At 35.7% G+C, this 13,799-nt stretch overlaps 1 protein-coding gene across 2 annotated transcripts; it reads left to right on the top strand.

Moving 5' to 3' along the window:
- Positions 1 to 3,140: 3,140 nt before the first annotated feature.
- Positions 3,141 to 8,355, top strand: cd74a (CD74 molecule, major histocompatibility complex, class II invariant chain a). Of its 2 annotated transcripts, none has more exons than XM_079839603.1 (7): positions 3,141 to 3,409; positions 4,797 to 4,966; positions 5,212 to 5,324; positions 5,422 to 5,473; positions 6,452 to 6,535; positions 6,621 to 6,818; positions 7,972 to 8,355. In XM_079839603.1, the coding sequence occupies exons 1-7, from the start codon at positions 3,336 to 3,338 to the stop codon at positions 7,974 to 7,976; spliced, it is 696 nt and encodes a 231-aa protein (XP_079695729.1). In that variant the 5' UTR covers positions 3,141 to 3,335; the 3' UTR covers positions 7,977 to 8,355. The 2 variants fall into 2 exon arrangements, with proteins under 2 accessions (XP_079695729.1, XP_079695730.1); XM_079839604.1 differs by having other exon boundaries at positions 5,422 to 5,455.
- The last annotated feature ends 5,444 nt before the right edge of the window (positions 8,356 to 13,799 follow it).

Here is a 13,799-nt window from a genome sequence, read left to right on the forward strand (position 1 = left end):
TACAAAGCTTTTTACAAAGCTGCTGTCACTTTAAGGCTGAATGCACAAATCCTACACACTGATACACATCTGATATTCCCCCAACTGTTTACGTTCACTTGAGACATAATCAACTTTGTTTACGTGAATACTTTCCAAAATGAAAATTGTGACATTTTGTGTGTATTGGTCTGTTTAAGTGCGAAAAAAACACAAAAGAAAGCTCTATTCAGTACTCGTGCTCTGGCATCTCAGAGGCACAACAAAACAGACTGAACTGAGCTCTTTCATCATGCTTTTTCAGATTCATCCATATGTCTATGCTTCTCTTTCTCCCAGACATTTACATTTTGCAAAAAAAAAAACACTTTTAAAGAAGAAAAAAAAATCATCCACTGACTTGCAAAGCTGCTACAGAAACGACTTTTGACTTCGAGGATCTTGATAGAAATGTAGTGGAGTAAAAAGTACGATATTTGTCTTTCAAATGTAGTGAAGTTAAAGTAAAAGTTTCCCTAAAAAATAATACTTCAGTAAAGTACAGATACTCAAAAAGTGTACTTAAGTACAGTACTCAAGTAAATGTACTTCGTTACTGTCCACCTCTGCAAATCATGTCCAATCAACTGAATTTACCACAGGTGGACTCCAATCGAGTTAGAAACATCTCAAGAATGATCAGTGGGAACAGGAGCACCTGAGCTCAATTTTGAGTGTCAAAGGCTGTGAATAGTACTTATGTACATGTGATTTTTAATTTTTAATAAATTTGCAAAGATTTCAAACAAACTTCTTTCACATTTGCATTATTGTTTGTAGAATTTTGAGGAAAATAATGAATTTCATGAATTTTGGAATAAGGCTTTAACATAACAAAATGTGGAAAAAGTGAAGCTGTGAATACTTTCCGGATGCACTGTATAATTAATTCTAAAGTGAAGATCATGATAACCCACAAGTAATGCTCAAGTGTTACCAAATCCTTCGGAAGGAATTACTATCTAAAATCTTACAAAAACCTCAAATGCTTGCAATGACTTCAGTTTTATATTTACATATTTCTGATGTTGCATGACTTCTGTGTCTGAGAGAGATAGCGAGAGAAAGATTATTATGAGGGAGAAAAATGTGTTTGTTTGTGAGTGTATGTGTTTGACAGTTTAACAGTCTACTGTATGAAGCTACTGTAACACACTTTAATTTTAAATTTTTTCTTAAAAAATTGAGGCAACTTATTGCCTCTATTTTTTTATTGCCAACTTATTCAGGTTTACAGTGTATAAAATTAAGTAAAACCTCAACTTTCTGATACTGGTGTTCCCATCATGCAGGGGCATGACTATCTATAAGGTTGCATTTTTCACTGGTTTATCGTTGCTTTTGTTGTAAGGTTTAGTAGCTTGTTTTTTTTGGGGGGGCATCTGGAGTTCATTTTCTACTCAAAATCACACATTCATATTAAAAAATGATCCAACAAATGTTACTGTTATTGTGTATTATTGAGATTTCTGTGTTCGAGAGAGTGCACATTACTTCTGATGTTGTCTACAATACTATATTATATACTTCAATGTTCTAAGCATACACTTTAAAAGCATAATTCAGTATATTATCATACACTGTAAAGTGATCAGTTGACTTAACTTAAAAAAGTGAGGAAACCTGTTGCCTTAAGATTATTAAGTAAATAAACTTCATGTGCAACTGACATTTGAAAAAAAAAGTGCAATTGTCAAGTTCACATAACTTAATTTCTTCAATTACGCATTAAGTTTATACTTAATAATTTTAAGGCAACAGTTTTCTCTCTTTATTTTTAAGTTAAGTCAACTGATCACTTTTTCCGGTGAAACAGAGAATGGCAAAGTAAACTTCAACTTCAAGTAGAAAGTACTCAAAAAACTGTCCAAGTTACTTATTTTCTTGGTTGATTTTACTTAAGTAGTTTTTACTTAATTCCATATGTGAAATTTGCTTTAAAAAGAAAAACTTGCTAAAGTAAATGATACTTTTTTTTTCTGGAAAAGTGATTTAAGAGTTCAAATAGTTCTCAATAACTGTGAAGTTTTACTTATATTCAAATGAATCAAAAATAAAAGTGAAAGTATTGTATTGTATGCAGATATTATTGTCTTCCTCCTTTTTTGAAAAACATGTTTTTTTTTTTTTTATATTATGCAAAAATATAGTGCATTACGTATAAGATTATGTGCATATTGATGATTTCATTAGATATGTATATAATATGGTCTGCTTTTAGTGATCCTCAAACTGAGATTTGACTGACCTGTTTGGAAAGACACCTTATTAATATACTGATTAGCCAAAAATCTCCTTCAGGGATTATTTTTTACCAGCAGCAACAGAAAATAATTTGCAATAGTGTTAGTTGTTCTTATATTGAATGCAAATTTTTTTGTAAGGCACAACACAACACAACACAAAACATGGCGTCAACACAACATTTCTGATAAATAAATCAGAGTTTGCAAATCTAAAGATCATACTGTGATTTCACTTCATGTTTGGCATTTGACTCTTGGAAAGGATGGTGGAGTTTTGAGGACTTGATTCTTCATTTCTCAGTTCTGTGTTTTAGGAAAAACCAATATGTTTCTGCAAAAGGAATGCTCTGTGGTATGTTTTGTTCTGCGGTGTCCAATCAGAAACACTGGACGCATGAATCAATTGTCTCTTGGCAGAACCTGCACTAATTCACTCACATTTGACCATGTTTATGTTTTTATTTCACTGTAATGTTGCCTATAACATTTTACAGCACAGTTATTAAACTTTATAATAACTTCATATAACTTTACTCATCATGCATTTTACATAAAAACACATTTAATATGCATTTAAAAAGCCTACAGAAATATAAGATTTATATAATATACAAGACAGAATAGATATAGAAATAGAAATGTCAAACTTTGATGCATATAGGCTATTTTATGTTCCTACTAAAAATCATCTTTATAGTGATTTAACTGACTTATTAATGAGAGTTATTAGAAAGTGTCACCCATTGGATGTCAAAAAACAAAAAGAGGAATATGTTCACTGTTTTTATCAAGCATTTTCTCGTGGGCCACATATTAGTTGAAGTGTCAGTCTCTCCATCAACTAATGACGCTCCTCTCATCAGCCAATGACATTTCAGATGTGGAGAACCGAATCAGGATCAGGTTCAGGTTCACATCTGTAGAATTGGGGGCTTTCCGCCACGGACATCCTGAAAAGCAGGTTTCGGTCGTGCATAAAACCTTCTAGAAGTGACAGTGACTTTCATTCGGAGTTAGAGGAATAAACAGACACGCTCACTCACTCTCTCACACACACAAGAAACAACAGTGATGGAGCAACAAAACGAGTCGCTAATTCAGCGCGTGCCGTCATCAGAGACCATCCTGAGCCGCGGACCAACACGGTAAATCACTATTTATTTATTTATTTATGCATGCATGCATGCATTTATTTATATGTGGAACATAATACAATAATTTGTTAATTTCAGTATAGGCCTATAGTAATTACATGGCATCAGTGCATGATTATAAATTATAATATATTATTTGTGAATGGGTAAATGTTCAAGAATGCATTAAATGCTTCGTGGAACTTTTCCTTGCATGCTAAACTCCAGCCTTGTGCGTGTAAAAACATGAATTATTAATGCCAATGAATCGTTATTACAATAAACTAATTTTAGTACTTAGGTTATGTGCTGTAAAATTCCCAAAAGAGGAGAAATCAGAAAGATGGAAACCAAACTCTACCTCGCAACCCGTGACGTCACACGCGCTGTCGTTGTTGATTGGTTGTTTATATATTGGACACATTTTTTATACAAATTCTTAATAATTTATTATGCATTTTGTCCTCTTGTTTTAGATCTAATACATTACGATCATATATTTGAGACAATTAACATGGACATTATATTACATAATAACTATACAATAATACAAATAAATACAAATAAAATACCCAAACAAATCATATTATATCATATCAAATGTTCATTTAAATTTTAAAGAGCAGTTTTAGGAGTAGCTTGTTTTTTTTTTCATTTTATATATACACCTATTTTATTTTATTTTATTTTTATTCATATGTATATTCGTTTGTTTATGTGGTTTTTATTAACTTATTTCAGTAATTTTTCATCAAGTTTGAAATGTTGCCTTGGCAACTAGGTGAATAAAAATAAAATGTTTTTCTATATTTGATTTGATTTTAGCAAGTGTTGTTTTATTTCAAGCCACTAAAATATTAGTTTATTATGGTTTTAATTTTAGTTCTGGCCAACTAAAATATACATTTACAAATATAAATACATAAATACAATACACAAACAATATCAAATATAATAACTAAAACCCTGCATTGGACATTCCTTGTTCATTCTCAGTTTTGCTGAAAACCCCAATCAGTGAAGAATTTAAACCATCACATTTACATTTATTCGTTTAGCGAACCCTTTTATCCAAAGCGACTTTTCAAATGAAATAATCCAAAATAATCAGGATTTGTTTTTGTGAAAAATCCCTATCTCTCTTTTAAATCAAATGAACCGTTAATTACCCACAAAAAAAATTCCCAGGATCTCAAACAATTCAAAATAGGGAAGTGAATCATAGAAATATTCCATTTTACATGAAGGGGAAAACAGATTTTGTGCTGGACAGAGATGTTCTGACAGATAAACACCCACTGCAGCGAGTGACCTTCAGTGTGGGAACTCCCCTGAAGAGCCGAAAGCACTGAGAGCCACGTCTAATGGTGTGTTTGTTGTCCTGTGTCTCCATCTGCAGGAACCCCAATGGAAAGGCGCTGAAGGTGGCCGGACTGACGGTTCTGGCCTGTCTTCTGCTGGCGGGTCAGGCGCTGACCGCTTACTTCGTCTGGGGTCAGAAGGAGCACATCAGTGCTCTGTCAAGCGGCCAGGAGAAGCTGAAGACTGAGCTGACCCGAAAGTTTTCAGGTGCGACACAGAGCAGGGCTGCACCACGGATATTTAACCAATGTATCAGAGAACATCGAACACGGATCGCTTTATCTGCTATTCATTTACTGAAATACAAGTAGCCATATTCATGCATATTATTCAGGGCCTAGTTCTCATCAAATAAATGCTTCAGATCTTTCTAAAATATGTGTTTAAAAGGCAAATGAAAGTGTGGGACTTATATATCATGTCCATAACGCTTGTCATCTTCCGTCTGTCAGCTGGACCTCCAAAGGCGATGCACCTCCCCATGAAGAGCATGGCACTGCTGAAGGATTTCTCTGACGAGACCGCCGACAAGACCACCGACAAGAAAAAGAGCACTCCCCTCCATGTGAGGAGACACAGCTAATCATAATTGTCAAGAGGGCATGGTGCATGTTTTTTTGTTCATTCAATTCTGAATATCTGTTTCTTATTCTTTTCTGTAGAAACTGCGCCCAGTTTTCACAAACCAGAAAGAAGGTAGCGGACAAATGGACGGTACAGTCACCAACATATAGAACACGAGAGAGATAAATAAATTATATATAAGCAGCATTTTTGGTAATGTAATGAAATAAAACAATATTAGATATCTTTAGATATAAGTACCAATATTACAAATAAAATGTATTTAAAGCTAAATAAAATCAATAAACTTGAAAATATGAAAATAAAAGCTAACATATAATATTTAAACATGATCACCCTACAAATAAAAAGTTGATGTAGTAAAATTACAAACAAAAATTAAATTGATTTAAAGCGAAATAGAAATAATAATATTAAATAGTACAAATATATTATAATTATTAATATTACAAATATTTTTTTAAAAATACAAAAGCACATAAAATTAATTAAACAAAAAATTAATTTATTCAACTAAAAATATAATTTTTAAAAGTTCATATATAATATTTGAAAATCACCAACCTACAGAACACAAAGATAAATATGAAAAATAAATGTAATAAAATATATTACATTATTTATATATTAAATATATACGTTAGAAATATAAATTAAAATGCTATATATATCAGGAGCACTTTCGGTAATTGAAATAAAGCTGAAATAAAATAAAATATAAATATTAGTAAAAAAATATATAATATATTATAATAATAATATAGATTTTTTTTAGTTGATGTATTAAAATTACAAATAAAATTGAATTAAAGCTGAATAGATCTATTATGATATTACAAATTTTTTTTAAATGACAAAAGCACAATTTACAAAATTAATAAAACTTAAACTAAAACATGAAAAATATATATTTTATATATAAGAAATAATTCCAAAAATTCTAAATTAAACTAAAAACTAGCTTACAGTATATATAATTATGTATATATATACATAGTTTTCATGTCTGACAACTGACAACACCTGTGACAACATTCTCAATATACTGTATCATATATAATCTCTTGTCCATTATTGTTGAACTAATTCTTCATGTTCTGTCACTAGGTCCTAAACTGATGCATATGCCAATGAAGAGTCTGTCTCTGCTGGAGGACGTAGATGAGGAGGTGAAGAGCTCACCTGAATCAGGTGAGACACACACTCACACACAGCTCAAGCTGATGGCCGTGAGCCGCTCAGATCCCCATTTGACACGCGTGTCTCTTCTGTGCAGCTGTTGAAGTGGAGAGCAAGTGTAAGCTGGAGTCTGAGCACCTGGTGAGACCCGGATTCTTCTATCCTCAGTGTGACGAGCAGGGCAACTATCTGCCCATGCAGTGCTGGCACAGCACCGGATACTGCTGGTGTGTGGACAAAGACGGCAAGGAGATCGAGGGCACACGCATTCGCGGACGACCCACGTGTAACTCAGGTGCGTTTGATGAAGGGGGTATAAATGTGCTTTAAGTGCGCATTGAGAAACGAATACCTATAAAAGATGTAAAGCTGTGCTCACTCAAATTGCTATGTTATGCTTTTATTTTAGAATTATTATATATAAGTTTAATTAATTTTGTTATGTGCTTTTGTCATTTTTATCAGTGTTTTATGCATATTTCTATTTAGCTTTTTTTTTGGTAATATTAATACTTCAACTGTATTTCAGTTAGTTGATAAGGCAATTTTTAAAAAAGTTTTTCAGCTAATATTTATATTTTCATTTATTTCAGCTTTATTTCAAATAAAGAAAATATTTTAAATAGTTTTAGTTAACAATAACAACACTAATACAAATTAAATAAAATGAATAAAAATATGAAAATTTTATATTTCATAAAATTGAAAAATAAATCTGCACACTAACATTGTTATGCTGCTAACAGTGTTATTTTAGTATACTATTATAATATTTATTAATATTTTTTAATTCGCTTTTATTTTTATAGTGCTGGGCAATCGATTCATCGTGATAAATCGCATGCATGTATATATTTTAGAAAAATATGTTATATTTTTATCTAAGATAAATTATATATATATATATATATATATACACATGCATATATTTCTTAAATATATACATGAATGAGTGTGTATTTATATATACATAATAATTATACACAGTACACACACGTATTATGTAAACACAAATTTCATTTTGGATGCGATTTATTACTCGATTGCCCAGCACTAATTTTTACATTTCATTTTTATTAGTTTTTGTTTTAAATATTTCTATTTAGCTTTAATTTATTATTGTTTTATTTATTTTAATTGTATTCAACTTGCTTTATTTCAGTTATTTGCAAGGTAACATTCCTAAAGTTTTTTTAAGTTTAAGTTTTTCTTCTAAGATTTATATTTTGTTTCATTTCAGCTTTATTTCAATTACCCAATACAACGTTGTCTGCTAATATAATTTGTCATGAAAAAGTTGAATTAATCGCACATACAGTTTACCGTATACTGTGAACAACCAGTTAAACATACATTAGAAATGAATAGTCCATTAAAATGAATCAACTAGTTAATCACTTATAATGTAAAATAGCAGCACTAATGTCCATCTCTCTCTCTTTCTCCAGAGTAAAGCTACGTCCACAACAGGACCTTCTTCTCCACCGGTAGAGAATAACAGTTTCCTGTTCAAATCCTAATAACTGTCACTAGTTGCAGCTTCTGAGGATCACTCATCCCATGTGGATTTAATTCAATCAAACAAATCCAATAACCTTTCTACTTAAGATCTCATATGATCTGTGGTCAATATAGATAAACATACGATATTTCTAAGAGATGCTACCGCTGGCCTAACCCGTAGTCTAATAATATCTATAGTAAGTTTTCTGTGTGATATCATTTCTTTGTTTAAATTTTTAACCCAAGGCATGTTGTTAAAGGTATGGATATGATTGTGATTGTAAGAGTGTAAATAAGAGGGCTTGTAATAAACACATGCTGTTTCCAAATGTGACTGTCTGTGATCTTTGAAACGGTGAAGTTTACTGTCATTGCTTTATTTTAAGACTATTTACACTATAAATTATATTATTTATTAAACAGGAATGTTTTCGGTTCTAAGTGAATGATCTCTATTCATTAAAGTAGAAGATCATATGCACATAATGCGTGAAACCATGCACTGCTGGAGGTTAAAACACACAGAATAATGTTACATATGCTGTCTGAACAAACTGAATACATCACACATGGCAATAAACTAAGACAATAAATCATTGCAATACAATAAAATAACAGGGAAAAGTATGCAAAGTGCTTTTCAGATCGCAATAAATATATGATTCAGAATATCAGATTCAGAGAGACATCAGCATGTCGATCAATGTAATAAGTTGCACATTAAAATTGCACTCAAATATTTGTACTGACAGAAAAGTGTAAGTATATTTAACCTATATACTTGTACTCAATCTTTTGATGGAGATATACTTAAAAGTATAATTAAGTATTCTAAGTATACTTCGCTTGTAGTTTGCTCTTTTGATTGAGTAGCTATTCAACTTTTTACATAGTTTTACATACTGTCTTATAAACATATTTTTAAAAAATTTGTAAGGAAAACGGATACGATGCTAATTCTGAGTATCTGAATATGTGTGTAGGCTAGTCCACTGGTAGTGTACATAGGAATTTACTTTAAATCTACTTGATAAATTTTTTTATGGAAAGAGTTAAAGTACAGTTAAAGGTAGGCTACATTTCAAGAAATATGATACCGAACACAGTAGTATACTTGGAGTGCATAAATAATAGGCTTTACAAGTATAGGCCTAACTTCTAAACTTGTAGTTTACTGAGAGTACACTTCAAAGTGTACTGTCGCAAACAAAAAAAAATGTGCTCAAGTATTAAAAATAAAATAGTAAACTACTACACTGTAAACCCAGATGTTGTCATTAATAAAGAAATCAAGTTATAGTTAAAGCTGCAAGCAGCGATGAAAGGGCCCTCGCACATGCACAGCCCTCTGGTGGCCTCAGGAAAACAGTGAATAGTGGGCGACATGCATTTAAGCCGGTAAATATAGGAGAAATATGGCAAAGTCACTTCAATGTGCCGCGCTTCCTGCTGCCAGAAGGTGGCGCTATGACTATAACTGAATATTGGCATGTAGAGTCTTCAGGTCAGGACTATTATCAGACATGTGAAGTTTGGGGCAGATCGGACATTGTATGCCCGAGTTACAACAGCTTCCTGTTTTATGGCGAAACATCGAACTTTGTGAGGCCGCCACGGACACGCCCTTCAGTGAAAACGTCTCGGTTACGTATGTAACCCTCGTTCCCTGAGGAGGGAACGGAGACGTACGTTAGTGACTTAGGAATGGGGGGTTTCACCTAGAAGCCAATTACCTTCGAGGTGTTTAACAGTGCCCAATGGCGTGCCAATGCCATGGGCATGCGGAATTTGCATGCGTAACTCCGCCCCACCGCGTGGGTATATAAGGAAGTACGCTGGCAACATCACATTATGTATCTGCTGCGGAGCCAAGATCTGAACTCCGCGTTCCAGCAGCACAGCTGATGTGGCTGAGGAACGTACGTCTCCGTTCCCTCCTCCAAAAACCAATCATCGAGCCACGAGCGTTCGGGACAGGCGGGGGGTTCCACTCTATCCCTAGACTCGCGGCTGCCCGAGACAGCATGGCTGTCAGCTCTGGGTCCGACTCGGGCAATGCTGGCGCCCCCGAAGGCGGCAGCACAGCCGAGTCATCATCCTCAGAGGACTCGAGCCCACCTTGTGATGCGGTGACCGACATCGCATCATCCTCCGGAGCGCCAAACGAAATGCGCGAGGGAGCCGGAGCTGGCCCCGCGATTTCAGCCTGGACACTCACGGGTTGCGGAACGCTAGAGGGGGGTGTGGCCCGAGGCATGAGCGTCGGGGCTTTATTCCACACCGTAACCCTCAGGTCACCCTGACCACCAGCCGAAGTACCGGCCACGGGGGGCGCGGTAGATCGGGGTGTGGTTGAGGGGACTCTCACTTCATTACAAAGATCCTTGAGTCTCGACCGCAGAACCGCGATGGTCATGTTCCCGCAGTGAGAACATGACTCATCCACGAACGCTGCTTGAGCATGCTGAACGCCCAAGCATACCAAGCAGAGATCGTGCCCATCAGAGGAAGTCAACGACCGGCCACACCCAGAAGTACACGGGCGAGACATCCTGAAAAGGACGTGCCACGTGTAAGCTCTTTTAGGAGAGGAAGCTTCGCAGAGACGCCGAAGCGCCCAGGGACCACACACCAGCTGTCAGACGGACCACTGCGCAGATCAGCAGGCAGGCAGTATGCGATCACTGGAACGCGCCGTAGATCCAACGCCTCTGGAAAGCTGCTCGTCTCGAAGGCTTGACAAAGACTCAGTTGTAGGCTTGAAGGAGTGAAGAGGTACTCTTGGCTCCAAAGCAGAAACATAATGCGATGTTGCCAGCGTACTTCCTTATATACCCACGCGGTGGGGCGGAGTTACGCATGCAAATTCCGCATGCCCATGGCATTGGCACGCCATTGGGCGCTGTTAAACACCTCGAAGGTAATTGGCTTCTAGGCGAAACCCCCCATTCGTTAGTCACTAACGTACGTCGTAGTGACTGAACGAAAGGGAACTCAAGATCTTCACAATTTAATGTCGCAAAGGTCTTTAGATTAGACTGACCAAATATGATGTTGATCTGGTTAAATCTCTAGGAAGAGTTTGTTAAAGTACAACTTCTGGAAATGGGAAAATTTGCAACAATTTTGCAAAGAAAATTCAAAGTATCTCACTTCCTGTTGGTTTTCAGATTTCGTACCAAGAGACTTTTTTGTAAGTATTGGGCTGTTACATGTGTCTACCAAATTTCATACCTGTACGTGAAACATAGCGGGAGCTGCACTTAGTTGAAATGTTGTAGGTGGCGCTATGGAGCCATTCTGCCATGCCTAATTCTGAAACTCATATGTAGATGTGTTTAGGTCAGGACTCTTATCAAACATGTGAAAGTTTGGGGCAGGTCGGACATTGTATGCCCGAGTTACAACAACTTCCTGTTTTATGGCGAAACATCAAACTTTGCGAAGCCGCCACGGACACACCCTTCAGGGAAAACTCAAGATATTCGCAATTTAACGTCGCCAAGGCCTTTATTTAAATTAGACTGACCAAATATGATGTTGATCTGATTAAATCTCTAGGAGGAGTTTGTTAAAGTACAACGTCTGGAAATGTCAAAAACGTTGCAGAGAAAATTCTATATTTCTGACTTCCTGTTGGGTTTTTATATTTTTTTCATAAGGAATTTTTTGGTATTGGGCTGTTACATGTGTGTGCCGAATTTCATACTCGTACGTGAAACATAGGTCAGCGCATGCATTTTAAAACACTGTTAAGACACATCATTGAGGTCTAAGAGGGGCCTTTTTGTTTTGTGCTTTCCCTGTCAGATAAGAAGCAAGTAAGCCAGTAAGACTTTCACCACCACACAATAAATGTCTTTTTCTTGCAGGGGGTGTAGTGTGGTCGCATTCTATGACAGGACACTCAAATTTGTCGCACGATTCTGTAGAATGACTACAAACCTCTCTTACAAAACACGGTGTCTTTAAAAAAATGTGAGCTTAGCTTACGAAAATAGGAGCTTAATGTTTTGTTTGTCTTGAAAATGTGACTTAAAAATATGAGCTTACTGTTATGAGCAATGTTTCCATTAATTAAATGTAGTATAAACCTAATAAAGGTTGTTTAACAAAGTGGTTGTTGTGAAAAACAATACTTGTTTTAATGATTTAATGATCAATTCCCCATTACTCAAATGAACTGAGGGAATCACTTTTCTCAAATAATTTGAGTTTAGTCTGTTTGCCTTTTTAAGTTATTGGTACTTAAACATTTAAGTTAATTCAATGAAGAGACCACATTAGGTCAACTCGATTAAATTGAGTTGTCCGTTTCCCCATTACTCAAAAGAATTGAGAGAATCACTTTCCTCAAATCATTTGAGTAGTGTCAACTTATTAGGGTTTACAGTGTAGTATACTTATAATTTCACTTGTAATACAAATGAGAAACATAGTTACTAAGTCAAGTCAAAAATACCATAGACAAACTTTTAGCCAACTTTTTATTGACATATTTTGCAAACGTTACTTTTGGCGATATGGCTCTGTTCAAATTCACCATCCTTTTCATGAGCTCCATGAAAAGCCAAGACAGGGAACAGCAGCAGTTTCTGGGGAGAACCTCCCATTTTTAAAGTGGGAGAGCAGCGTGAATCCCCCATTGAGAACAGAGCATGTATCAATGACAACAGAATGGATTAAGTTCAACACAAGTTTAAGGAGGAGGTGGGTTGCAGTGTGCAGTGGAAGCAGCCAAGCAGGCAGACTGAACTTATGCTGCGCTTAAAGGGTAACTTCAGTGATTTAGCATTAAGCTTTGTATCAGTAGAAACCCGGTAGTATTATAGAATTATGGTACTTTTCTCCCTGAGACGAGATAATTATGCATTTTATTTCCGGATATTTGCATCATCGGAGGATTTTTTGGCCAGATGCTAGAGCCTGTAGTAAGAGTTAGCTCCGCATGTTTTCAACCTGCCCACAGGGGAGGGATCTCACTCACAGAATGTAAATGCGCACGCTCAGGCATTCATAACGGAGCAGTACGGCGCAAAGTGAGTATTTCTACTTTTTAATTAATTCCTTCCTATGAAAGTGTAGCTTCCACATGCGATCTGAAAACGCGCCAGACTGGACACACGCCGAGAATGACAGCCGTGCTTACCTCAGCTCTGCTCAGCTCTTCTCTCGTGAGGAATGAAATCTGACTCCTGCTGCGTCTGTGACGTTCGGCTCACTCACACTTTATTGAAAAGACACGTTCAGTTTTTAATTGTAGTGTCTATTCTCTAACTGAACGAAATTATTTTATTACTATGAATATCAAAACGACGTTGGGGGTGGTGCCGCGGTGGGCATGTGATAAACAGTGGCTTTGGGAGTGGCCTCGTAGGAGAGCGAAGCAAGTGCATTCTGGGAGTTGTTGTCTTTCATCCACATGAGACAAAAATACATTTTTTGTATTTTCTCAGTCTAAGGCACCAAATTAAAAAATGATTTCACATTTCTACTACATAAATGACCCAGTTTAAATACACATTCATCTTCCCAGCACTGAAGTGCCCCTTTAAGTAAGTTTGAGAGTTGCCAATTGGGAGAATAGGAATCGGATCAGCTGATATGGGCAGGGTTGGAATATTTTGCCTATCAGCTGAGAGCGGAGCTCGACTACGTGGCCTGTATGAACTAATGCTGTATGCTTGATTTGTGATCTAGATGTAAAGTTTACTATTGTTACACTTATATTATACTTAAATGCATACTTTATATACTAAAAAGTGGGCCAATT

This window comes from Gobio gobio (genome assembly GCF_949357685.1).
Source record: "Gobio gobio genome assembly, chromosome: 16".
Taxonomy (NCBI): Eukaryota; Metazoa; Chordata; class Actinopteri; order Cypriniformes; family Gobionidae; genus Gobio; species Gobio gobio.